This window comes from Pseudophryne corroboree, chromosome 11 (genome assembly GCF_028390025.1).
Source record: "Pseudophryne corroboree isolate aPseCor3 chromosome 11, aPseCor3.hap2, whole genome shotgun sequence".
NCBI classification, from domain to species: Eukaryota; Metazoa; Chordata; class Amphibia; order Anura; family Myobatrachidae; genus Pseudophryne; species Pseudophryne corroboree.
Genome location: NC_086454.1, coordinates 23,149,116 through 23,174,599, shown reverse-complemented (window position 1 = coordinate 23,174,599; position 25,484 = coordinate 23,149,116). Strand labels below are relative to the sequence as shown.

General features: G+C 48.2%; 1 protein-coding gene and 1 long non-coding RNA gene across 5 annotated transcripts in view; one reads left to right on the top strand and one right to left on the bottom strand.

Moving 5' to 3' along the window:
* NELL1 (neural EGFL like 1) overlaps nucleotides 1-6,386 on the top strand; it is a 1,344,875-nt gene extending 1,338,489 nt beyond the window's left edge. For all 3 annotated transcript variants that reach the window (XM_063946373.1, XM_063946374.1, XM_063946375.1), the window contains one exon: nucleotides 4,995-6,386. In XM_063946373.1, coding sequence (XP_063802443.1) covers nucleotides 4,995-5,045 — 51 coding nt within the window. In that variant the 3' untranslated portion in view covers nucleotides 5,046-6,386. The remainder of the gene's footprint in view (nucleotides 1-4,994) is intronic.
* Nucleotides 1-25,484, bottom strand: part of LOC134970359 (uncharacterized) — a 193,176-nt gene that overhangs the window by 22,623 nt on the left and 145,069 nt on the right. The window lies entirely within an intron of this gene.

Below are 25,484 nucleotides of genomic sequence, written 5' to 3'. Positions count from 1 at the left end.
CGTGGTGCATAAACCAGACAGACCCTCATTATAACGTGGTGCATAAACCAGACAGACCCTCACATCCTCATTATAACGTGGTACATAAACCAGACAGACCCTCACATCCTCATTATAACGTGGTGCATAAACCAGACAGACCCTCACATCGTCATTATAACGTGGTGCATAAACCAGACAGACCCTCACATCGTCATTATAACGTGGTGCATAAACCAGACAGACCCTCACATCGTCATTATAACGTGGTGCATAAACCAGACAGACCCTCACATCGTCATTATAACGTGGTGCATAAACCAGACAGACCCTCACATCCTCATTATAACGTGGTACATAAACCAGACAGACCCTCGCATCCTCATTATAACGTGGTGCATAAACCAGACAGACCCTCACATCCTCATTATAACGTGGTACATAAACCAGACAGACCCTCACATCCTCATTATAACGTGGTGCATAAACCAGACAGACCCTCACATCCTCATTATAACGTGGTGCATAAACCAGACAGACCCTCACATCCTCATTATAACGTGGTGCATAAACCAGACAGACCCTCACATCCTCATTATAACGTGGTGCATAAACCAGACAGACCCTCACATCCTCATTATAACGTGGTGCATAAACCAGACAGACCCTCACATCCTCATTATAACGTGGTGCATAAACCAGACAGCCCCTCACATCCTCATTATAACGTGGTGCATAAACCAGACAGCCCCTCACATCCTCATTATAACGTGGTGCATAAACCAGACAGACCCTCACATCCTCATTATAACGTGGTACATAAACCAGACAGACCCTCACATCCTCATTATAACGTGGTGCATAAACCAGACAGACCCTCACATCCTCATTATAACGTGGTGCATAAACCAGACAGACCCTCACATCCTCATTATAACGTGGTGCATAAACCAGACAGACCCTCACATCGTCATTATAACGTGGTGCATAAACCAGACAGACCCTCACATCGTCATTATAACGTGGTGCATAAACCAGGCAGACCCTCACATCCTCATTATAACGTGGTGCATAAACCAGACAGACCCTCACATCCTCATTATAACGTGGTACATAAACCAGACAGACCCTCACATCCTCATTATAACGTGGTGCATAAACCAGACAGACCCTCACATCCTCATTATAACGTGGTGCATAAACCAGACAGACCCTCACATCGTCATTATAACGTGGTGCATAAACCAGACAGACCCTCACATCCTCATTATAACGTGGTGCATAAACCAGACAGGCCCTCACATCCTCATTATAACGTGGTGCATAAACCAGACAGGCCCTCACATCCTCATTATAACGTGGTGCATAAACCAGACAGGCCCTCACATCCTCATTATAACGTGGTGCATAAACCAGACAGACCCTCACATCCTCATTATAACGTGGTGCATAAACCAGACAGACCCTCACATCCTCATTATAACGTGGTGCATAAACCAGACAGACCCTCATTATAACGTGGTGCATAAACCAGACAGACCCTCACATCCTCATTATAACGTGGTACATAAACCAGACAGGCCCTCACATCCTCATTATAACGTGGTGCATAAACCAGACAGACCCTCATTATAACGTGGTGCATAAACCAGACAGACCCTCACATCCTCATTATAACGTGGTACATAAACCAGACAGACCCTCACATCCTCATTATAACGTGGTGCATAAACCAGACAGACCCTCACATCCTCATTATAACGTGGTGCATAAAGCAGACAGACCCTCACATCCTCATTATAACGTGGTGCATAAACCAGACAGACCCTCACATCGTCATTATAACGTGGTGCATAAACCAGACAGACCCTCACATCGTCATTATAACGTGGTGCATAAACCAGACAGACCCTCACATCCTCATTATAACGTGGTACATAAACCAGACAGACCCTCGCATCCTCATTATAACGTGGTGCATAAACCAGACAGACCCTCACATCCTCATTATAACGTGGTACGTAAACCAGACAGACCCTCACATCCTCATTATAACGTGGTGCATAAACCAGACAGACCCTCACATCCTCATTATAACGTGGTGCATAAACCAGACAGACCCTCACATCCTCATTATAACGTGGTGCATAAACCAGACAGACCCTCACATCCTCATTATAACGTGGTGCATAAACCAGACAGACCCTCACATCCTCATTATAACGTGGTGCATAAACCAGACAGCCCCTCACATCCTCATTATAACGTGGTGCATAAACCAGACAGACCCTCACATCCTCATTATAACGTGGTGCATAAACCAGACAGACCCTCACATCCTCATTATAACGTGGTGCATAAACCAGACAGACCCTCACATCCTCATTATAACGTGGTGCATAAACCAGACAGACCCTCACATCCTCATTATAACGTGGTGCATAAACCAGACAGACCCTCGCATCCTCATTATAACGTGGTGCATAAACCAGACAGACCCTCACATCCTCATTATAACGTGGTGCATAAACCAGACAGCCCCTCACATCCTCATTATAACGTGGTGCATAAACCAGACAGCCCCTCACACCCTCATTGTAACGTGGTGCATAAACCAGACAGACCCTCACATCCGCATTATAACGTGGTGCATAAACCAGACAGACCCTCACATCCTCATTATAACGTGGTGCATAAACCAGACAGGCCCTCACATCCTCATTATAACGTGGTGCATAAACCAGACAGGCCCTCACATCCTCATTATAACGTGGTGCATAAACCAGACAGGCCCTCACATCCTCATTATAACGTGGTGCATAAACCAGACAGACCCTCACATCCTCATTATAACGTGGTGCATAAACCAGACAGACCCTCACATCCTCATTATAACGTGGTGCATAAACCAGACAGACCCTCATTATAACGTGGTGCATAAACCAGACAGACCCTCACATCCTCATTATAACGTGGTACATAAACCAGACAGGCCCTCACATCGTCATTATAACGTGGTGCATAAACCAGACAGACCCTCACATCCTCATTATAACGTGGTACATAAACCAGACAGGCCCTCACATCCTCATTATAACGTGGTGCATAAACCAGACAGACCCTCATTATAACGTGGTGCATAAACCAGACAGACCCTCACATCCTCATTATAACGTGGTGCATAAACCAGACAGACCCTCATTATAACGTGGTGCATAAACCAGACAGACCCTCACATCCTCATTATAACGTGGTACATAAACCAGACAGACCCTCACATCCTCATTATAACGTGGTGCATAAACCAGACAGACCCTCACATCGTCATTATAACGTGGTGCATAAACCAGACAGACCCTCACATCCTCATTATAACGTGGTGCATAAACCAGACAGGCCCTCACATCCTCATTATAACGTGGTGCATAAACCAGACAGACCCTCACATCCTCATTATAACGTGGTGCATAAACCAGACAGACCCTCACATCCTCATTATAACGTGGTGCATAAACCAGACAGACCCTCATTATAACGTGGTGCATAAACCAGACAGACCCTCACATCCTCATTATAACGTGGTACATAAACCAGACAGGCCCTCACATCGTCATTATAACGTGGTGCATAAACCAGACAGACCCTCACATCCTCATTATAACGTGGTACATAAACCAGACAGGCCCTCACATCCTCATTATAACGTGGTGCATAAACCAGACAGACCCTCATTATAACGTGGTGCATAAACCAGACAGACCCTCACATCCTCATTATAACGTGGTACATAAACCAGACAGACCCTCACATCCTCATAACGTGGTGCATAAACCAGACAGACCCTCACATCGTCATTATAACGTGGTGCATAAACCAGGCAGACCCTCACATCCTCATTATAACGTGGTACATAAACCAGACAGACCCTCGCATCCTCATTATAACGTGGTGCATAAACCAGACAGACCCTCACATCCTCATTATAACGTGGTGCATAAACCAGACAGACCCTCACATCCTCATTATAACGTGGTGCATAAACCAGACAGACCCTCGTATTAACAACAAGCCTGATAATGAAGCACTGACTCTGTGTATCTCATGGCATGCAGATATTGACACCTTTAGGCTAGATTTATGAAGTGGTGCATTTCCTACCTACACCCAGTAGCTCACGCAGTTATAATATTATTATTATTACTACCAGTTATTTATATATAGCGCACACATATTCCGCAGCGCTTTACAGAGAATATTTGGCCATTCACATCAGTCCCTGCTCCAGTGGAGCTTACACTCTATATTCCCTGTCACATGTACACACATTCACGCTAGGGTTAATTTTGTTGAGATCCAATTAACCTACCAGTATACGTTTGGAATGTGGGACGAAACCGGCGTACTCCGAGGAAACCCACGCAAGTACGGGGAGAATATACAAACTCCACACAGTTAGGGCCATAGTGGGAATCAAACCCATGACCTCAGTGCTGGGAGGCAGTAATGCTAACCACTACACCATCCGTGCTGCCCAACAGATGAGTGACCTGCGACAGTTATCATTAACATTGGTGATTAGTAATAGCAGAGTCTGGCATAAAATAACAATATCCCTCACTATAGGCTGTTGTAGAAATACCTTGCCCACACCAGAGAAGGGAGGAAGGGTAACCGGGTAAGGGTAACCGGAGGTGGAACCACCGATCCCCCCCGGGCTCCAAAGCAGCTATGGCCACTGATCACACCCACATCAGGTTCTTAGAGGTCATCTCAGAATTCTAGTTCATGTATAAACCACGTGGCCCAGGACATAGGGGGAGATTTAGCAAAGTTTGGAGAGAGATAAAGTACCGGCCAATCCGCTCCCAACTGCCATTTTTCAAACACAACCTGTAACATGGCAGTTAGGAGCAGATTGGCTGATACTTTATCTCTCTCTCCAATTTTATACATATCCTAACATCCTTCTGTCTGCCATGTATATTTATGTGACGTTGCTTTCTCTCTCCGCACAGAACGGGAGTGTGTGTTGCTCGGTGGACCTGGAATGTCTTCACAATAACTAAAGCTGTAAACTACGGACTCTGGCAGGAGAGCAGTGAGCGACGCGGTCACATCTATAAAGGGAGAGTGTGTGTGTGTGAGTCAATGATTTCTACAACAGAACAATTACCAAAGTCTCCGCGTAGAGGAAGATATTTAGCGGTTGACTGGGGACCTTCTATCACGTCTAATTATGTCGCCCCTGGGTGGGCGAAGTTGCTGTTGTGACAAGGATCCTTGCTCTAAGCTCCAGCAAAACACGTCATGACCTCCATGTTGTAAAACGTTTACTTGCCCCATCAGCAAAGACTTTCAATTAGTTACTTGTAAATTTCGGGTGTCTATTCTTGGTTTTTCTCCCCTCCCCCCTTCTTCCGCCTCGGGACCCCGCCATAGAATTACTGGAAGACCTCAACGTTCATCTCATCACTTGACTATGTATAAAGGTCCCTGCCTGGTGTATTTATGGAAATATGTATGTATGTACAGCGAACGGCAGAGCATCTTTATTTAATAGCTTATTTCCTAACCCAGTGGCTCAAAAAAATATTGTACAAAACATGAAAAAAAAACAAAAAAAACATTCCAAGCTTCCTAGATAAGGGATACGGTCTGCGGCGTTGGACCTACACCACCAGATACTGCGTTACTGTGCACAAGACTATTCTAGCTGCAGAAGGCTCAAACAACGCGAGAAACCAACCTCATCTCATAGTAACATTTCTGCACAAAGTCGCCTCTTGGAACCCTGCCTTCATGTAACACAGCTGGTACCCGGATGGCCTGGAGGCTCCGCTTCGTGCGACCTGTGGCTATCGCATTCGTTTTTCATAACAAAGGACATCAACATCTAAACAGATACGAAGACATAATGCGCAAAGCTTTGCTCTGGTGGATGATCCTATAACAAGATACTGAAGTGTATAAACATTTTCACATAGCAATTATTTTCCGAATGACAAAGTGTCCAACTAAATAAAGTCACATTACGTCCTTGGGGAATGATGGAAATGCTTTAAAGCAACATTACTGTCTGGATATTACTATTTCCATTCTCATTTTCCTCTGTAATCACAATAAAAGCTTTTTTTTAAATCATTTCTAGGTTTCCCAATGTCATTTTATGTCCTTCTACATTGCGCCCCAATCTGAGTGCAGGAATCCGTCGCGAACGCATCTCCGCACTGGAACCCTTCTATGCCCCTTCGGGGAGGAACGCTCAGACAGTAATGCTGCTTTAAAGGACTTTCACCATGACCGGTCTATAATAAGTCTTCTTGTACATGTAATATATATTTTACATAAAGGTTTACACAAACACTACACAAGAGTTAAATAAAACAATGGAACCAATTGAAAAAGAATCTGTGTCATAGAAATATTGGGGAAGGGACTAGAGGGCGTTTCAGATTACGGTGTAGACCAGAGGTTCTCAAATGTGGTCTTCAAGGCACCCAACGGTCCAGGTTTTAGGTATATCCATGGCTCAGCGTAGATGGTTAAAATAAATTGACTGAGGTTCTAATTAAGTCAACTCTGGCCAATCATGAACAAACTTAAAACCTGTACCGTTGGGGTGTCTTGAGGACCACGTTTGAGATCCTCTGGTGTAGAAGATGTCTTCTAGAGCAGATTCAGAAGAAATGAAAGACTTTTATGGAATTTTATGTTCTGCAAGGGAAGCGGACGCTCAGGGAACTGTTATCATCATCAGGGCATTTGGGAAAGGGGGGAGGGGGGGGGGGGGCGATGAGGTGGCAGAAGCAATATATTAATTAATATAAATATTAGATCAGGGATACATGAAATTGTCTATGGGTTGGTTACTGTGCTGTTGTTGTTGTTGTTGTTGTTTTTTCTGGTGCGTTTTAGGAAATTAAATCTAACTGGAGTGATCTGTGTACATTGCTCCACGTTAGTAAATATGTACCAGCATTTGTGAAAACAGTTACATGGGTAACTGTGCAAAGACAGATGCTGTATCCCATAGCAACTACACGAGGCACAGTTTTTTTTTTAAAGAGTGTAGAAAATTATTCAAAAACACTAGTGTTCTCAGGCACCACACAGGGATATGTGCTATGGAACCAGGTCTGTAACTTCAAAAACATTCTTTGCCTGCATATGAGGGCGGACGGGTTACCTATGTATGGGGTCAGGCTATAAGCCAAGTTTGGGTGCCGAGTCTGGTACCTCAATGGACATGGACATCTTCAACACCCCGCTCTCGATCGTCATTTATCCCCTGCCACTACATCACATTCACAACCTAAGCCACTGTATTGTGATATATATATATATATATCTACCAGAGGACAGGACAGCTCTAGAAGATTAAAGGAATATGGAGAAGAGAAGACAAGAAATGGCATCTCTACTGAATGGTGAGCTCTGCAGGCTTCGAAGCACCATCAGATTAGTTAAAAACCTGTAATAACGATCACTTAATATTTACAGTAGATTCAAAATAAAAAATAGGGTTTACAGGGTTTTGGCGACCATACACTTTAATAATAGAAAAAGGCCATATACTCTGACTGTATGTTCCACCATATTATCACAATATAGGCCACGGATATGGGCTGTATTATATGTAGGTACGCGAGTAACGTCATCAGTGTGATCTGCAGACACAGGCATGGAAACAAAAATCCCAGCTTCACCACTACACTATGTGCAAGACACCACTCACCCACAATTGTAGCCTCAACCCTTCCCTACCGAAAAAACAAAACTATCAGGACCATGCGAAAATATTATATGTGGGCCTACAAACTTTAGAGTCCCAGTCATTGCCAATATTTACTATCAGGCCAGCTCTGTTGTTTAGAAGTTGCTCACTTTATACTTCCATATTCTGTCACAGATTTGGACTGATAAATAACTGCACAGCCTAATAACTCAGATGTTAGGTAGAGATGCGCCTCCCTGTGAGCAGGTACGAGGTTACATTCTGATAAGTGTAACCAGCAAAGAAAGGTTTTTCTATATTGCTACTGAAAATATAAATCGCTCAATCCAGAAGTCACAAAACAAAAGTTCATTAAAATATGTAAATGTATAATATATCCACAAACTCTACTTCATTAAAACCAGATTAAGTGTATATCAGAGCTGAAGTGCAATAACTCCAGCAGAACCACAATACCGGATAAATACATTTCATTACAATCCGCTTGTAAATGTTGTAGAACTAGATTTTGTTAAAATAAAATAAAAGGGACATGAAACGTGTTTGTATGAGATACACCTCCAGCCGCTGGGTGCTTGTACATATGTAGCTTCATGTAGATTCTACATAATGCAACGCTTTATTCTAATATTCCACAACAAGTCTATATTACACTCCTATCCCCTCACCCTATACCGGACTCATATCCATGGTGCGTGGGGGCCACAGAGGGCTGTGTACTGCAGCCAGTGCAGGTGGGAGATAACTCGGCGTGCAATATTAAGGGCACCTAGAAGTGACCCGCAGACCACCCCAAATGGGGTCTGGTTCAGATCAACCTCAGCCAGCTATGGTGTTGTGACGGAATCAGTATGATATCCCGGCTGTTGGGATCCCAGCGTTCAGCAGACCAACGCCAGAATACTGGCGGCGAGCGCAGTGTGTTCCCATACGGGCTCGCCACCAGGCCACCACACTCACATATTACCCCTCGGGTGGTGGCGTGGACCACCAGCCAAGTGGGGAATCCAGGGGACAGTCGGAAATTAATTTCACCGGGTGTCGGGATTCCGGCGTTGGTATCCTGACCGCGGTGATCCCAGCAGCCTGCAACGTGACTGGCTCCCATTGTGACATCACTAGCCCTCTCCTGTGTATGCATTCTCATAGCCATACAGTGTACGACTGTAAGCCTGTCGTACAGTCACTCAGGGAAGCACCTACATGCAGGGCTGGCTCTACCACTTGGCAGCTGCCTATGACGCCGGGATATGGGGGGGGGCTCCACAGAGTCTGCCTCTCACAAAATGAAGGATGTCTCTGAAATAAACATCCTTGTACTTAATGCAAGTAGCAGGTGTGGAAGTTATAAGTCACACTTTCATCTGAAGGGCTGGGAAGTGGGTACTGGCGGTGGTTGGGGGTAGTAGGCTGAAGTTTCGCCTAGGGTGCAGAGAAACCTTGCTCCGGCACTGCCTACACAGCAGCACTCCTTGAAGGGAGAGCAGGATGTTCGGAATACACACATTTGCTTACAGTACAATTATACCGATAATCATTAATAGTGATGGGACAGAAGAAGGAAAGAAGCTGCCGGGGATGGGGGAAGGGACGGAAACAAAGTACTGCTTTACTCTTCCCAGACAAGATGGCCGCTCCCCTACAAGTGACGGCTGTTACTGGCAGCTCATTATAAATGTTATAAAGGCTGGAAATGGAACAGTCAGAAGCCACCGAGCTCTATAACGCACAAGAGCAAAGAACAAGTCAGACTATTAAATTGACCCCTATTTAAGCCGAAGTTTTGTCTATAAATGTGCACGGACGTTGTCAGATTGGCCGGCAGTATAACGCGCTGTACTGTAGACACCTGATCTCAGGTATCACCACTCCGTAAGACTAATAATAAAACAAAGTTGCTCTGGGGAGGTGAACACTGCTGGTTTCTGTGGTGCAACGTTTCCAATATCAGGCAACACTGTGTCTGGGATATAGAAAGGCTTCTCGCTGTATGTTTACCCTACCTGCCATGTGTGCTGTAGTGTAGACGGAGCAACGGTGATCCCAAATACATATAACAGGCTTTAATTGCCCCCCCCACCCAAAAAAAAAAACAACAAAAAAAAAACACATTTTAAACAAGAGAAAAATCAATGCACAGCCATAGTAAGCGGCGACTTGCAGCGACTGGAAGAGCGTGCTGCCTGCAAACGTTAATTAGCACCTAGAAATTGGATGAACTCACAGATCTATGACTGCAGAGTAATGTACCAATGCACTATGGAGCACAACACGTGCTGCGCAGTACTGCAATGAAATACGGGGGGGAAAGGGGGAATATTTATTGTTCATGAGAAAGAATATAGGATTTTTATATACCTACCGGTAAATCTTTTTCTCATAGTCCATAAGGGATACTGGGGACAGAATTAGTATGATGGGGTGTAGACAGGTCCAAAGGACCCAGTGCACTTTAAATTTCTTCTATTGGGTGTGCTGGCTCCTCCCCTCTATGTCTCCTCCTACAGCTCAGTTATAGGCAAAACAGTGCCCGAAGTAGAATGACATACTTGAGAGAAGGAACATCATAACAACAACAACAACAACAACAACAACAGGCATGGTGAGATTTATACACCAGTACATCAATACATAACTTAGCCAGCAACGGCTGGCAACATAAACAGCAACAGCTGAACAGGAACACATAACAGAGAACCTGCAGAAAGTCACCGCACAGAGACGGGCGCCCAATATCCCTTATGAACTACGAGAAAAGGATTTACCGGTAGGTATATTAAAATCCCACTTTCTCTAGCATCCATAAGGGATATTGGGGACAGAATTAGTACGATGGGGATGTCCCAAAGCTTCCAGAACAGGCGGGAACGTGCAGAGACAACTGCAGCACCACCTGTCCAAACTGGGTATCCTCTTTGGTCAGGGTATCAAATTTCAGATTCCACAGGCAGCTGCCCAGAAAGAACCCACCAATCTAGTGGAGTGGGCCTTCAGAGACCGTGGAACCGGTAAGGCTGCTGACACATAGGCTTGTTGGATAGTAAGACTAATCCACCGAGCGATGGACTGCTTTGAAGCAGGGCAACCCTTTTTTCGCGTATCATAGAGCACGAACAAGGAATCCGTCTTTCTGATCCGAGCCATCCTATTGACATAGATTTTCAAGGCTCGCACAGCATCCAAAGCCTCCGGAAGAGTAGCAGTGTCAGAACCGGACGGAATCACAATAGGTTGATTCAAGTGAAACATGGAGACCACCTTCGGCAGGAACTGCTGTCTAGTCCGGAGCTCCGCTCTGTTTTCGTAAAAAGACCAAGTACGGACTTTTGCACGACAAGGCCCCCAATTCTGAGACACGCCTAGCAGAAGCCAGGGCCAGTAACATCGCCGTTTTCCATGTGAGGTAATATCTTCTACCATCATCAGAGGTTCAAACCAGGAGGACTGTAGAAAACGTAACACTACATCCAGATCCCAAGGTGCCATAGGTGGCACGAATGGAGGTTGTATGTGAAGCACCTTTTGCAAGAAGGTCTGAACTTCTGGCAAGAGAGCCAACTTCTTCTGAAAGATGGAAAGAGCTGAAATCTGGCCCTTAATGGATCCCAGATGCAAGCCTTTATCCACTCCAGCCTTCAGGAAATGGAGGATCCTTCCCAAGTGGAATTCTGCAGATGGATATTTGCGTTCTCGCACCACAAGACATATCTCCGCCAGATAAGATGATAGTGTTTTGACGTCACAGGTTTTCTGGCTTGCACCATAGTGGCAATGACCTTTTTGGAAAGCCCTTTGTGAGCTAGGATGTTCCGCTCAACTTCCATGACATCAAACGAAGCCGCCATAAGTCCTGGTAGACGAACGGTCCTTTTTGATGAAGATCCCTTCTTAGTTGTAGAGGCCAAGGGTCCGCTACGGACAAGTCCAGGAGAGCCATGTACCACGCTCTTCAGGGCCAACAGGGGGCAATCAAGATTGCTTCCACTCTTTGATGTCTGATCCGCTTGAGCACCCGTGGGATTAGAGGAATCGGAGGAAACAGGTAGACCAGCCGGTAAGGCCAAGGCGAAGTCAACGCATCCACTGCGCTCGCCTGAGGGTCGCTGGTTTGTGAGCAATAGCAGCGAAGCTTCTTGTTGAGACGAGAGGCCATCAAGTCGATCTGTGGACAACCCCACCTGTCGACGATCAGCTGGAACACCTGAGGGTGTAGTCCCCACTCCCCCAGGTGGAGGTCGTGTCCGCCTCCCAGTTGTCCACTCCCGGAATGAAGATTGCAGACAGCGCTTTTGCATTTCTTTCCACCCAGAGGAGTATTCTTGACACTTCTTGCATGCAGGCCCTGCTTTTTGTCCCTCCTTGTCGATTGATGTACGCCACTGCCATGGCATTGTCCGACTGCATCTGGATCGCCTGATCCCGTAGTAGAGGAGACGCCTGAAGCAGAGCATTGTGGATAGCCCAAAGTTCCAGAAGGTTGATCGGAAGTAGGGCCTAATGGACAGACCACCTGCCCTGGAACTGCGCCCCTTGGGTGACAGCTCCCCATCCTCTTAGACTCGCATCCGTCGTGAGAAGTATCCAATCCTGAATCCCGAAGTTTCGGCCTTCCAGGAGGTTGGAAGACTGTAGCCACCACAGGAGTGAAATCCTGGCCCGGGGTGACAGCTGAATCATCCGGTGCAATCTGAAGATGGGAACCGGACCACTTGTTCAAGATGTCCAATTGGAAGGGTCTGGCATGGAACCTTCCATACTGTATCGCCTCATAGGAGGCCACCATCTTTCCCAATAATTTTATGCAAACATGAACGGAAACTCGAGCAGGTCTGAGTACCACGCGAACCATTTCCTGGAGCGTTTGTGCTTTTTACCTCTGGGAGGAACACTTTCTGTGCTACAGTATCCAGTAAGCATTCCCAGAAACAGGAGCCGTTGAGACGGTTCCAGAGTGGACTTCTGTAGATTGAGGATCCACCCATGGTGCGACAGAAGTTGGACAGTGCGATCTACAGTACATGGAGCAATAAAAGCTCCCTGGAGCTCGCTTTTATCAGGAAATCGCCCAGATATGAAATCACATTGACCCCCTGGACCCTGAGCTGAAACATAATTTCCGCCATCACCTTCGTGAACACCCTCGGAGCTGTAGACAGGCCGAAGGGTAACGCTTGAAATTGGTAGTGATCGTTCAGTAGGGCAAACCTCAGATAGGCCTGATGAGGAGGCCAAATTGGGATATGTAGGTAAGCGTCCTTGATATCCAGGGACACTAGGAATTCCTGTTCCATGCCTGCGATCACCGCCCTCAAGGATTCCATCTTGAATTTGAACACCTTTAGGTGAGGATTCAAGGACTTGAGATTCAGAATGGGTCTCACAGACCCATCTGGTTTCGGTACTACAAACAGACTGGAGTAGTAATCCTGTTCTTGTTGCAGCAGGGGTACTGGAACAATGACCTGGGACTGGACCTACTTGTGTATGGCCAGTAGTAGCGTACCACGCATACTTTCCAAAACTGATTTAAAAAATTGTTGGGGAGGAGTACCGTCGAACTCCAGCTTGTAACCCTGAGAGATAAGGTCCCTTACCCAAGTATCTTGGCAGGACCATTCCCAGATGTAGCTGAAGTGACGTAACCGAGCTCCCACCACGAGATCCCCTCAGGGTGGGTGGGCACTGTCATGCTGAAGTTTGTGCGGAAGCAAAACTGGTGTTCTAGTCCTGAGACCCAGCAACTGCTGGTTTTCTAGGTTTTCCTCTGGAGCCTCTAGCTGCAGTGGAGGCCCCTCTGGCCCTAGATTGAAATCTGGAGGACCGAAAGGACTGAGTAGACGGTCCCGGATAGGTACGTCTAGCAGGTGGAGGCCCCGGAAGGGAGAAACATGGACTTCCCAGCCGTAGCTTTGGAAATCCATGTTTCCAATTCACCTCCAAAGAGCCATTTCCCTGTGAAGGGAAGAGATTCCACATTACGTTTGGAGTCAGCATCAGCAATCCAGTGAAGTAATCATATGGCTCTGCGCACAGACACAGCCATAGCCGTGGCTCTAGCATTAATATTGCCAATCTCTTTAAGGGAGTCACAGAGGACTCTTGCCGTGTCCTGAATGTGAGTCAGGAAAGCAACAGTATTAACTAAGGTCATATCCCCCGAGAGACCTTCCTTAATTTGACTAGCCCGGGAATGAATTGCATGTGTCATCCAGCAACCACTGGCCTTTGTGCAACACCTGCAGCAATGTAAATAGATTTTAGAGTGGTCTCTATTTTCCTATCTGCCAGGTTCTTCACTGTAAGGGAGCCCGGAGCAGGGAGTACCGCCTTTTTAGAAAGGCGAGAGACTGAGACGTCTACTGCTGGGGATTCTTCCCAGAATTTTCTGCCTTCAGGGGCAAAGGGGAAGGTATTCAAAAACCTTTTAAACACTTGATAGTTTTTATCTGGATTCTTCCAGGCTAGTTTAAACAAATCATCCAGTTCCGTGGAATCAGGGAATGTGATTTTTGGTTCCTCTTGAGGGAGGAAAAATGACTGCTGAGTAGTTGCATCCCCTAGGAGGAGCTTTAACACCTCCCTAACAGCAAATATGAGGGAGGATTTTTAGCAGCTAGAGTTGCCACTGCTTGTTGCAGTTCCTGAGTCTTATTGGCATTTGCAGTGAGCTGAGATGACATATCAGACATCATAGTTTTGATAGCCCCCAGCCAGGAGGGCTCTGTTTTCTCCCCTGGTTTCTCCCCCACATTGTTATCAGCATTCTGAGATGGCTGACTACACTGCTCACATGATATTGAGCTGGATGAACTATGGGAGAATCTGGCATAACATACACTGCATGACTTCTGTTTTACCATAGTGATCAGAAAACAGGTATAATATATACACACAATACAGCCTGATTAAATATGACAAGCGCGCCTATTGTGTGAGAGGAGACAGGGAAGAGAGGACTCCAGCGCACCCAACGCTGACCGGCCCCAGTGAGGCTGTCAGCATGTATGTATATGTATATGTGTGTGTATATATATATCTACATATACATACACACACACACACACACACACACACACATATACATACATACATACATACAAACACAGTGAAATTACTGATCAAATCCCCCAGGGGATTATTGTGCACGATAGTGGCTCCAACCCCCCCCCCCCCTTCCCCCTACACCCGGTACCAGCGATCCAGGGACTGTTTGGAGGAGGTGTGGAGGCTGCTGCTCTGCAGAGGAAGGCACCAAAATGCGGCTGAGCCCGCTCTAATGTAGCTCCGTCCCCCCGCCATAGCGCCGGAGCTACTGCTTTATATTTATACTGGCCGCGTCTCCCAGCATGTGAAGCCTCACATAAATGCTTGGTTTACCTAGTTAGCCAGTCTCACGCAGGGGCTACAGGAGGGACCCGTACGCCTCACCCGCGATTCAGCCGCACATTAAACCGGGGGAGCCCCCTAGCGGGACACCCGGTTGGTACTCCCCACCGACGATCACCTTCAGCATACCTCCCAACTGTCCCGATTTTCGCGGGACAGTCCCGTTTTTTGGGGACTGTCCCGCTGTCCCACCCACGGGCCGCAGTGTCCCGCGGTGGGTGGGGGCAGTTGGGAGGCTCCTGCACTCACTGCTCTGCTTAGCAGAGCAGCGGATAAGACGCTGTGCGCATGCGCACAGCGTCTATTCAGTGCAGACAGAGGAAGAGAGGGCATGCCAGCGGCTCACGGAGCGCTGGGCATGCTCCCTCAGTGATGAAATCGGGGGCGTGGCTCGCGATCGTGGGACCTCCCACGAAGCCACGCCCCCTTCTCCATAGGCCACACCCCTTTTTGGGAGCGCGCGAGCGTCTCAGCCACGCGTGTGTCCCTCTTTGAAGGCGGACAAAGTTGGGAGGTATGCTATTCAGGCAGCGTTAGGGTTGTGTGGTGTGCTGCGGCTGTGACAGCCAAGGTGCAGTGCCCCGCTGTACAACAACCTCTCAGGACGGTGGCCCTGCAGCGGGGAAGCGGCTCTGCACCTCAAGAGGCCGGTGACCCCCCCCCGCCCCTCTTCCCAACTCCCACGGTGCAGGTATGTTGTTGACCAAACAGCATACCGAAATAAGTAGTAAAAATTTGAAATAAAGTGAAGAAAATCCCTGGAGCTTGCAGTGTGCGCATCCTCTCCTCAGGGCACTATTCTCTAAACTGAGCTGTGGGAGGGGGCATAGAGGGGAGGAGCCAGCACACCCAGTGGAAGAAATTTAAAGTGCACTGGCTCCTTTGGACCCATCTATACCCCATCGTACTAAATCTGTCCCCAATATCCCTTATGGATGCTAGAGAAATAAATGTACATCATACATATCATATAACCTACATACCCCATATAGACAGAATGCCCTACACAGTCAAAACACACTACCTCCATATAGATTCACGTGTCAAAAGCCATATACCTATACAGCGTCACACGCATTTACATAGCCGCCACCAAGTAGCAATATGTCCTGCAGCTAGCATATGGCGGCACTTACGCCTGACATAAATCCTCCACTTCCTCTCCCACTCACATAGCTCAGAGGGGGTCAGTATGACGATGGACGGGATGCCAGCGGTCAGTATACAGACAGTACATCCCGTCCATCAGAACCCCGACAGCGCCCCATTAGGCCCCCTAACCCTCACCTTTTCCCTACCTTAACCCTAACTCTCCCTTCCCCGCTGCCTACACCTAGCCCTCCCCGCCAGGGTTGGACTGGCCCACAGGGGTGCACGGGGGAACCACCGGTGGGCCCCACTAGCAGGGCCCCCACCTCCTCCTCTAGGGATCAGGTTCCAGACTGTGCACTTGAATTGTACATTATACATATTATCTACAGAGCATTGCAGTTATTAGTCTGGTACATTATCATGCATGCACTAGCAGTATTTACTATATATATATTTATCATGGGGCCGAGACCACGTTTAGCCAAGCCTCTGTGGCAGCTGGCCACACCCCTAAGCATGGACCTCTGCATCCCCTCGGTGGGCCCTCCATGCCCCAGTTCGACACTGCTCCCCGCTGGGTGCCTAGCCCTTCCTCCCCGGAACCTAGTCCTAACCTTCCGTCCCTGGTCCCCAGTGGTGTAAGTAGGAAAAATGTCTTATGGGTACTGCGCACAAAAATGGGTGTGGCCAATGAAAATGGGGGCGTGGTACACATATGGGGAGGGGCAGATACACGTATGACCCCAATAGTGCCAGATACACGTTGCCCCACAGCGCCAGATATACATTGCCCCACAGTGCCAGATATACATTGCCCCCAACAGTGCCAGATATACATTGCCCCCACAGTGCCAGATATACATTGCCCCACAGTGCCAGATATACATTGCCCCACAGTGCCAGATACACAAATGCCCCCAGAGTGCCAGATACACAAATGTACCCAGAGTGCCAGATATACATTGCCTCACAGTGTCAGATATACATTGCCTCACAGTGCCAGATACAGAAATGTCCCCAGAGTGCCAGATATACATTGCCCCACAGTGCCAGATACACAAATGCCCCCAGAGTGCCAAATATACAAATGTCCCCAGAGTGCCAGATACACAAATGTCCCCAGAGTGCCAGATACACAAATGTCCCCAGAGTGCCAGATACACAAATGTCCACAGAGTGCCAGATATACATTGCCTCACAGTGTCAGATACACATTGCCTCACAGTGCCAGATACACAAATGCCCCCAACAGTGCCAGATATACATTGCCCCCACAGTGTCAGATATACATTGCCTCACAGTGCCAGATACACAAATGTCCCCAGAGTGCCAGATATACATTGCCCCACAGTGCCAGATACACAAATGCCCCCAGAGTGCCAAATATACAAATGTCCCCAGAGTGCCAGATACACAAATGTCCCCAGAGTGCCAGATACACAAATGTCCCCAGAGTGCCAGATACACAAATGTCCCCAGAGTGCCAGATACACAAATGTCCCCAGAGTGCCAGATATACATTGCCTCACAGTGTCAGATACACAAATGTGCCCAGAGTGCCAGATACACAAATGTCCCCAGAGTGCCAGATATACATTGCCTCACAGTGTCAGATATGCATTGCCTCACAGTGCCAGATACACAAATGTCCACAGAGTGCCAGATACACATTGCCTCACAGTGCCAGATACACAAATGTCCACAGAGTGCCAGATATACATTGCCTCACAGTGCCAGATACACATTGCCTCACAGTGCCAGATACACAAATGTCCCCAGAGTGCCAGATATACATTGCCTCACAGTGCCAGATATACATTGCCTCACAGTGCCAGATACACAAATGTCCCCAGAGTGCCAGATATACATTGCCTCACAGTGTCAGATATGCATTGCCTCACAGTGCCAGATACACAAATGTCCACAGAGTGCCAGATACACATTGCCTCACAGTGCCAGATACACAAATGTCCACAGAGTGCCAGATATACATTGCCTCACAGTGCCAGATACACATTGCCTCACAGTGCCAGATACACAAATGTCCCCAGAGTGCCAGATATACATTGCCTCACAGTGCCAGATATACATTGCCTCACAGTGCCAGATACACAAATGCACCCAGAGTGCCAGATATACATTGCCTCACAGTGTCAGATATACATTGCCCCCCAGTGCCAGATGCACAAGTATGCCCCCAGTGCCAGATGCACAAGTATGCCCTCAGTGCCAGATATGCCCACAGTGCCAGATATGCCCTTAGTGCCAGATATACATGCCCCCCCAGTGCCAGATATCCCCCAGTGTCAGGTATACATGTCCCCCACCCCCCTGCTTACCGCTGCCGTCCTGTCTGTGTGAGGGGAGGAGAGCGCAGCCTGCGCGCCTCCTTCCCCTCAGTCTCCGGCGGGTGTCTCAGTTTAATTCAGCGCCGATCCGTGAGCTAATCAGAGCTCGCACAGCGGTGCGGCGGGGAGCAGCAGAGGGACGGAGGGAAGAGGAGCGTCGGCCCGTCGGTGTGGGTACGGCGTACCCACGGCTAAATTCTTACGGGTACGCCGTACCCACCCGTACCCACACACTTGTACCACTGCTGGTCCCTAACACTAAACTTTCCGTGGCTGCACCTTCACTATTATGTTGGTCTGATACCCTGTGGGGGCTGTAAAAGTTCATGGGTTTTGTTTAAAACGTTAAGTTTTATGTGATGATGCCGACGGTATAAAAACACTTGTTGGAGCCGTAAACAGAAGGAAGCACCGGAGCCTCTATATCAGGTGTCCAACTGGACTTAGAATGAGCCCCGCAAACCACAGCACATATTCTAAGCATTTTAAGCCCACAATCTGAAATAAAAAGTTAAATGTTATTTACTAAGACTGTAATATGCTGCAGTATACTGACATTTACATCCCCAGAGTAACCAATTTACAGAGCGGAAAGCAACAATTTACCGTCCATTATTACTCCCCGCTGACTCATCACATAAGAGGGAAATCAGAAGTCTTCATCTCGTCACAAATGCAACCCCTCCTGTACAGCGATCCCAGCTACACTGAATCTGTGCACAGGATTTGTATTTTATATCGCATATGACCTAATATCTGGACATGGAACGCAGTACCATGTTTCAGGCGGCCCAGTGGTGCAAGTGTGAGGGTACGGGTGGGTACGGCGTACCCTTAAGAATTCAGCCGTGGGTACGCCGTACCCACACCGACGGGCCGCCACACCTCGCCGCTTCCCGTCCCTCCCTCCCTCTGCTGCTCCCCGCCGCTCACGTGAGGGGAGGAGAGCGCAGCCTGCGCCTCTCCTGCCCCTCAGTGTCTTCGTTTAATTCAGCGCCGCCCGTGAGCCAATCGGCGCTGAATTGAACTGAGCCACCTGCACCCACCGGACACTGAGGGGAAGAAGAGGCGCAGGCTGCGCTCTCCTCCCCTCACACACACAGGACAGCGCACAGCAGCAGCAGCGGTGAGCAGCAGGGGGGGGGGGGAGCTTCATGGGGTGTACCTGGCACTGGGGGCATACCTGGCTCTGGGGGCATATCTGGCAAAGGGGGCATATCTGGCAAAGGGGGGACATGTGTATCTGGCACTGGGGGCATATGTGGCACTGGGGGGGGCGTGTATACCTGGCACTGGGGACATATCTGGCACTGGGGGGGGACACATGTGTATCTGGCACTGGGGGAATATGTGTATCTGGCACTGGGGGCATATCTGGCACTGGGGGGCAATGTATATCTGACACAGTGGGGGCATTGTGTATCTGGCACTGTGGGGCATCGTGTATCTGGCACTGTGGGGCATCGTGTATCTGGCACTGTGAGGCATCGTGTATCTGGCACTGTGAGGCATCGTGTCTCTGGCACTGTGAGGCATCGTGTCTCTGGCACTGTGAGGCATTGTGTCTCTGGCACTGTGAGGCATTGTGTCTCTGGCACTGTGAGGCATCGTGTCTCTGGCACTGTGAGGCATCGTGTCTCTGGCACTGTGAGGCATTGTGTCTCTGGCACTGTGAGGCATTGTGTCTCTGGCACTGTGAGGCATTGTGTCTCTGGCACTGTGAGGCATTGTGTCTCTGGCATTGTGTATCTGGCACTGTGAGGCATTGTGTATCTGGCACTGTGAGGCATTGTGTATCTGGCACTGACGCACAGGATCCTGACACCTAGCAGGTAAGTTTGCTACTACTAATCCCTAACCCTCCTTACCCACAGACTGGCCCTCCCACCCCCACAGCTTACCCCTCCCCGGGCGTGCCCAACCCTAAATCTCCCTCCCTGCAGCCTAACCTCTGAGTAGTGTCGGCAGTCGTTCGTTCGGGATCCTGGTGCAGGAATTGCGATCCGTGTTGGGATCCCCATGCCAGCATTCCAAGCAGTGTTGGGATTCTGGCATTGGTATTACAACTGCCGGGATCACGAACGCAAGTATCCTGACCGAATCCCCTTCACAGAACTATTATTTGGTCGTCGTCTAAGGGGACCAAATTAGGGGTGATCATAACCGATGTTGGGTTTCCAGGGCTAAAAAAAATACATTTCAAAATTAATATAAAAAAATCAACTGTTAGTAAATGTGTGTTTTAACTCTGGGAGCCCAACATCGATTAAGATCGATTTTAATTGATCAGAAATCAATCAAATCGATCTTTAGTAAATACTGTATAGAGGAAAACCTTAAGGAAATGTTCCCAAGTGACCACAGAGTGATGACTGCCTCTCGGCACTGGAAAAGATGAGGTTTAGACAAGTCATAAATTAATGGACTATGGGACGGCAATAGTCAACAAAAACTGGAGAAATTATTGATTTCTCTATTGTTTATCTATAGGTAATTTTAAGGAGAAAAGGTAATTTAATCACTTCCGCCTACCAATAGCAGGAGGAATGAGTTATCACATCAGTGCTTGTTAAATAGACTTGTGAATTGAATGCTTCACTAAAACAACTCCATCTGTACGTCTCCACCAGTAGAAATGTTATACGTTCAAGATACCGACTGTCAGAATCACGGCAGCCAGAATCCCGACACCCGTCAGACTCAGAACATGGTCGCCAGAATCCAGAACAGGTCAGGAATTCCGAAGGCACGCATAGCAGGAGGGGGGGTGTTAGGATTTAGGAGGGGGGGGTAGGTTTGGGCGCCACCTGGGGGAGTTAGGGTTAGGCTGCAGCAAGTGGGGGGGCTACGGTTAGGTACCGCTGTAAGGGGGAGGTTACGGTTAGGCTGCAGAAAGGGGAGGGTTAGGTTTAGGCTCTAAGGGGGGAAGTTATGGTTAGGCACTAAGGGGAGGTTAGGGTTAGGTGTCAGTGTAGAAATTAAACTGTAAGCAAATGGAGCTGATTAGTTCCCCAAGAGAAGACCTGCAGTGAGAAAAACAGCGTACTGAGAAGACAGCCCTGTGGATAGGGAGGCCAATCCCTGGGGCCGTTTTTTCAATCCCGGGATTCCGGATTGAAAAATGCTCAATCCCGGGATTCCCGGGATTGCAGTAGGGATCAGTGAAGGGCAGTGGAGAAGGGTGTAGGGAGCAGCGCTGGAGCGAGGGTGTAGGTAGCTGCACGGGAGGGTTGGTGTAGGTAGCGGTGCGAGAGAGAGGGTGTAGGTAGCGGTGCGAGAGAGAGGGTGTATGTAGCGGTGCGAGAGAGAGGGTGTAGGTAGCGGTGCGAGAGGGAGGGTGTAGGTAGCGGTGCGAGAGAGAGGGTGTAGGTAGCGGTGCGAGAGGGAGGGTGTAGGTAGCGGTGAGGGAGGGAGGGAGGGTGTAGGTAGCGGTGAGGGAGGGAGGGAGGGTGTAGGTAGCTGCACGGGAGGGTTGGTGTAGCCAGAGCTGGCGGACCGGCAGCCAATCAGGGAGGCAGCCACAGCAGTCACTCCTGATTGGCTTCCGGTCCGCCAGCTCTGATTGGCTGGCGCTACATTTGAAGTGCCACCGCGTTCAGCGTGTGTCCATGACTGCCGCCCGCCTAATAGTAAGTAGTATTACTTACACTCACCCTCCCGCACATGCGCAATGTAATCCCGTGAATCCCGGGATTGGAGGCTCCAATCCCGGGATTCAAATCCCGTCATTTTTGGGCCCAAATCCCGGGATCGGCCTCCCTACCTGTGGATGGGGCATGGAGGACATGGGGGGGGGGGGGGGGCACGTGCCACTGGCAGAGACCCTGAAGGAGCAGTGCAACAGACAGGAAGCAAAGGAAAAAAAAATTATAAAGCTGGTCACAGAACAGCATCCTGGCCTGCGCTCTGATACGCCAACTTGATGCAGGTAAGCGGTCGTGATGTGGGTGTTACTCAAGCTGCCACCAGGTAGATTATTGAATAGCTCTCTTGCAATTGCCAGACACTAAAATCACACTTACAAAATCCACAGTTATTACACATATGTAGCAGGGGCGTCTCCAGGCATGTGAATTCTTAAAGCACAGAGATAACGCCGATACATTTTTAGGATTTATGGAGAACAATTTCCAGGGTTATGTTGCAAAGAAAGCGGGTAAATAACAAGATGTACAATTAGGATACGCACAGACTGACTTCTAGAAAATAAAAGGAATAATGTCAGAAGACCTAGAAAATCTTACTCTGAGGCTTTAGGTCATTCTGAGTATGGGAGACCACAGGAAAGCAGAAGATGGGACCACTCCTAGCATAAAGCTATTCTCTTGAAGAGTGACGATCAGCAGTGTGTGCTTCTGAGTCATATAGTTCCACAACCCCTCCTTCCTCAGTAGCCCCCACCATCCAGGCTGAACAAGGATTGTCCTTTGTTCTTACAAGACAAGTGTAGATGCAAAGTAGGTGTCTCCAGGGACACTAGCCTCTTTGGCAGGATATTACTTCCCTCATCCTGTTGGTAGTGTATGGCAGGAGAGGCTAAATGAAAGACTGTAACTGACACTCTCCCAGCCTGCCTCCATGACCAAAGCAGGGGGTCCCCCTACTATGACCTTCAAAAGATCCTTAGTTCCCACCTCGATACAGTTCAGCAAGGCTAACACAACGCCGATACAGTTCTGAACCTAGCAGTTCATACCATACACACTTTGTATTATATACATTTTAGGAGCACCAGAACAATTCACATCATGGACATGGCCGGATAATAAGACTATGCACACAGCTTTCCTAGAGCAACCAGAGTGCATCTAGTCATGACACATGACTTTGAGGAATCACCATAACCCATGGCAACGCCACAGGTGGATAGAGTGAAAAGTGTGCTGGAGAAGAGGCGATGGTCGCAGCAAGGAGGTTCCGGATGAGGAGTTTGTAAATGTGATCTAAGCAAAAAGTTGATCACTTTTGTGAGGGCAGCGTTAGTGTGATTTTGGGAGCGGAAGCTAGATTACAGAGAGCTGAGAAGGGAGCAAGAAAGCTGGTTGCACAACTGAGGAAAGAGGGTTGAGGTGGGAGGTTGTAGGGTGAGAGGACAACCTGAGAGCAGAGACCTTGTCCTTGGTGACATGGGAGAATTAGCAGGAGCTGGGTGGCCCAGTGAGCGGGCAGTGTGCAATGATTGGAGAATGCATTTATAGTGCAGGAAGTCTGCATTGGGGTGCTACCTCCAGTGGTTGTCAGCAGTGTGGGATCATGGGACTGTATACTGCGCCTTTGTTGAGGACTGGACGACCAGAGAATTTATGCCAGATTCTTTCACCGCAATCACCTCTGTGTCTTTATGCTAATACCAGAGCCAATGGTCGTCTTACTGAGAATCCCACCGGCTGTGGCGCTAATCTACCGCTGTGCATATTAAGAAGCACCATCGGACATTACACCAGCACTATGGAGAGGAGACGCAGAATCTGTCGCCACTATATCCGCGCACAATTCTGATCTACACCTACGCATGCGTAGTGCGGCTTGTCCGCTGGTTTCCAACATCATCAACTCTAAATGAGGCCCTGTACGCGGTAGCTGGAGATGCTTGGCCAAGCACAGGGACGCAGAAGAGAGAGTGGAGTTATCGGATAAGGTACATGTATGTAGGTGTCACTGTGTATTGAGAGGGAGACAGCATGAAGTCAGGGTAGGTTGAAGACCAGGAGTGTGCGGTTGGGGAGAGGGGAGAGACTGAGCAGGAACAGGAGGCCAGAATGACAAGAGCAGGACCATCACAACGGGTGGGTGGGAGATGAAGTCCACTGGAAGACAGCAAAGGAGGACGGAAGCAAAGCTTCTGCCTGGTGTTTGTAGGTCTATGGTAGGGAAAGTAACAGGTGCGTAGGTCATTGAATAAAGTGCACTCAGATATGGCCCTGATCAGTATAGCCCCAAAGTCTGTATGCCACAACCTTTATGTGGGACTATTCCTTGCAAAAACATCTGAGATTGTGGGAGAATGCCAATGATAAATACAATAAAAACTGTGTTTCGGTGATATTGCAATTCCCTGTACAAAGCATTTCATGTTGACCGTTCTCTTCTATCCTTACGTGGGACAGCAACTGTAGCTAGATAATACGACCCTGAAGCGCTTTTCAGGAAGCTACGGGGTTAAATATCATGCCGTATCTCACTGCCATTTAAAAGATGAATCGAAATCAAGTACCATTATCATCATCTTTTATTTATAAAGCAGGGACATATTCCGCAGGCTATATCATCGGGCATTATTAGACTCGTTCACATCTGGGGTATTTCATTTCTGCGCTGCACATTTTCCAGGAGTGATTATGAAGAGAATAGTTAGGAGGTCGCCTCTCAGATCAATTTTTAATTTGAAATCTGTTTCTTTCCCCAGCCGGCTGAAGTTCCCAGCTCCCCGCTGGTGGCAGAATTACTCTGAAAATGACTGCTCATAACACATTCACACCTAGCGCGTCCCTCTCTGCGCTCAATCTCCCAGCCAGCCAACGTCCCACACCGACGCCAGTAACAGCCGATGTCGTTGGCATTATCACTCATTAGCAGCCCATTGGGGGGTGCAGAAGTTTCTGATGTATCGAGCCGCCGCAGTTTCTGAGAAGTGATATATTTTCCCCCCTGGCGGGTTTCGGTTTTAGATGTTCGACAGGTGCCGCGCCATTAAATCCAATCACGCTGTAAAATCTGAGGCTGATTTACACACATTAGTTGAAGTATAAAAAGTCTCTTTATTCCAGGCCAGAATATCACTTATCGGAAAGTGGAACTTAAAATATACATCTGTGTCCTCAAACACATATAATGCGCTGTCCGGGTTGCGATACCCGGGCTTGCAAACTTTTTTTTTTAATTTAGCGATGCCCACTTCCTAGTGACGGGACTGTGGAGGAGGAGGCTGGGCCTAATGCCGCAAT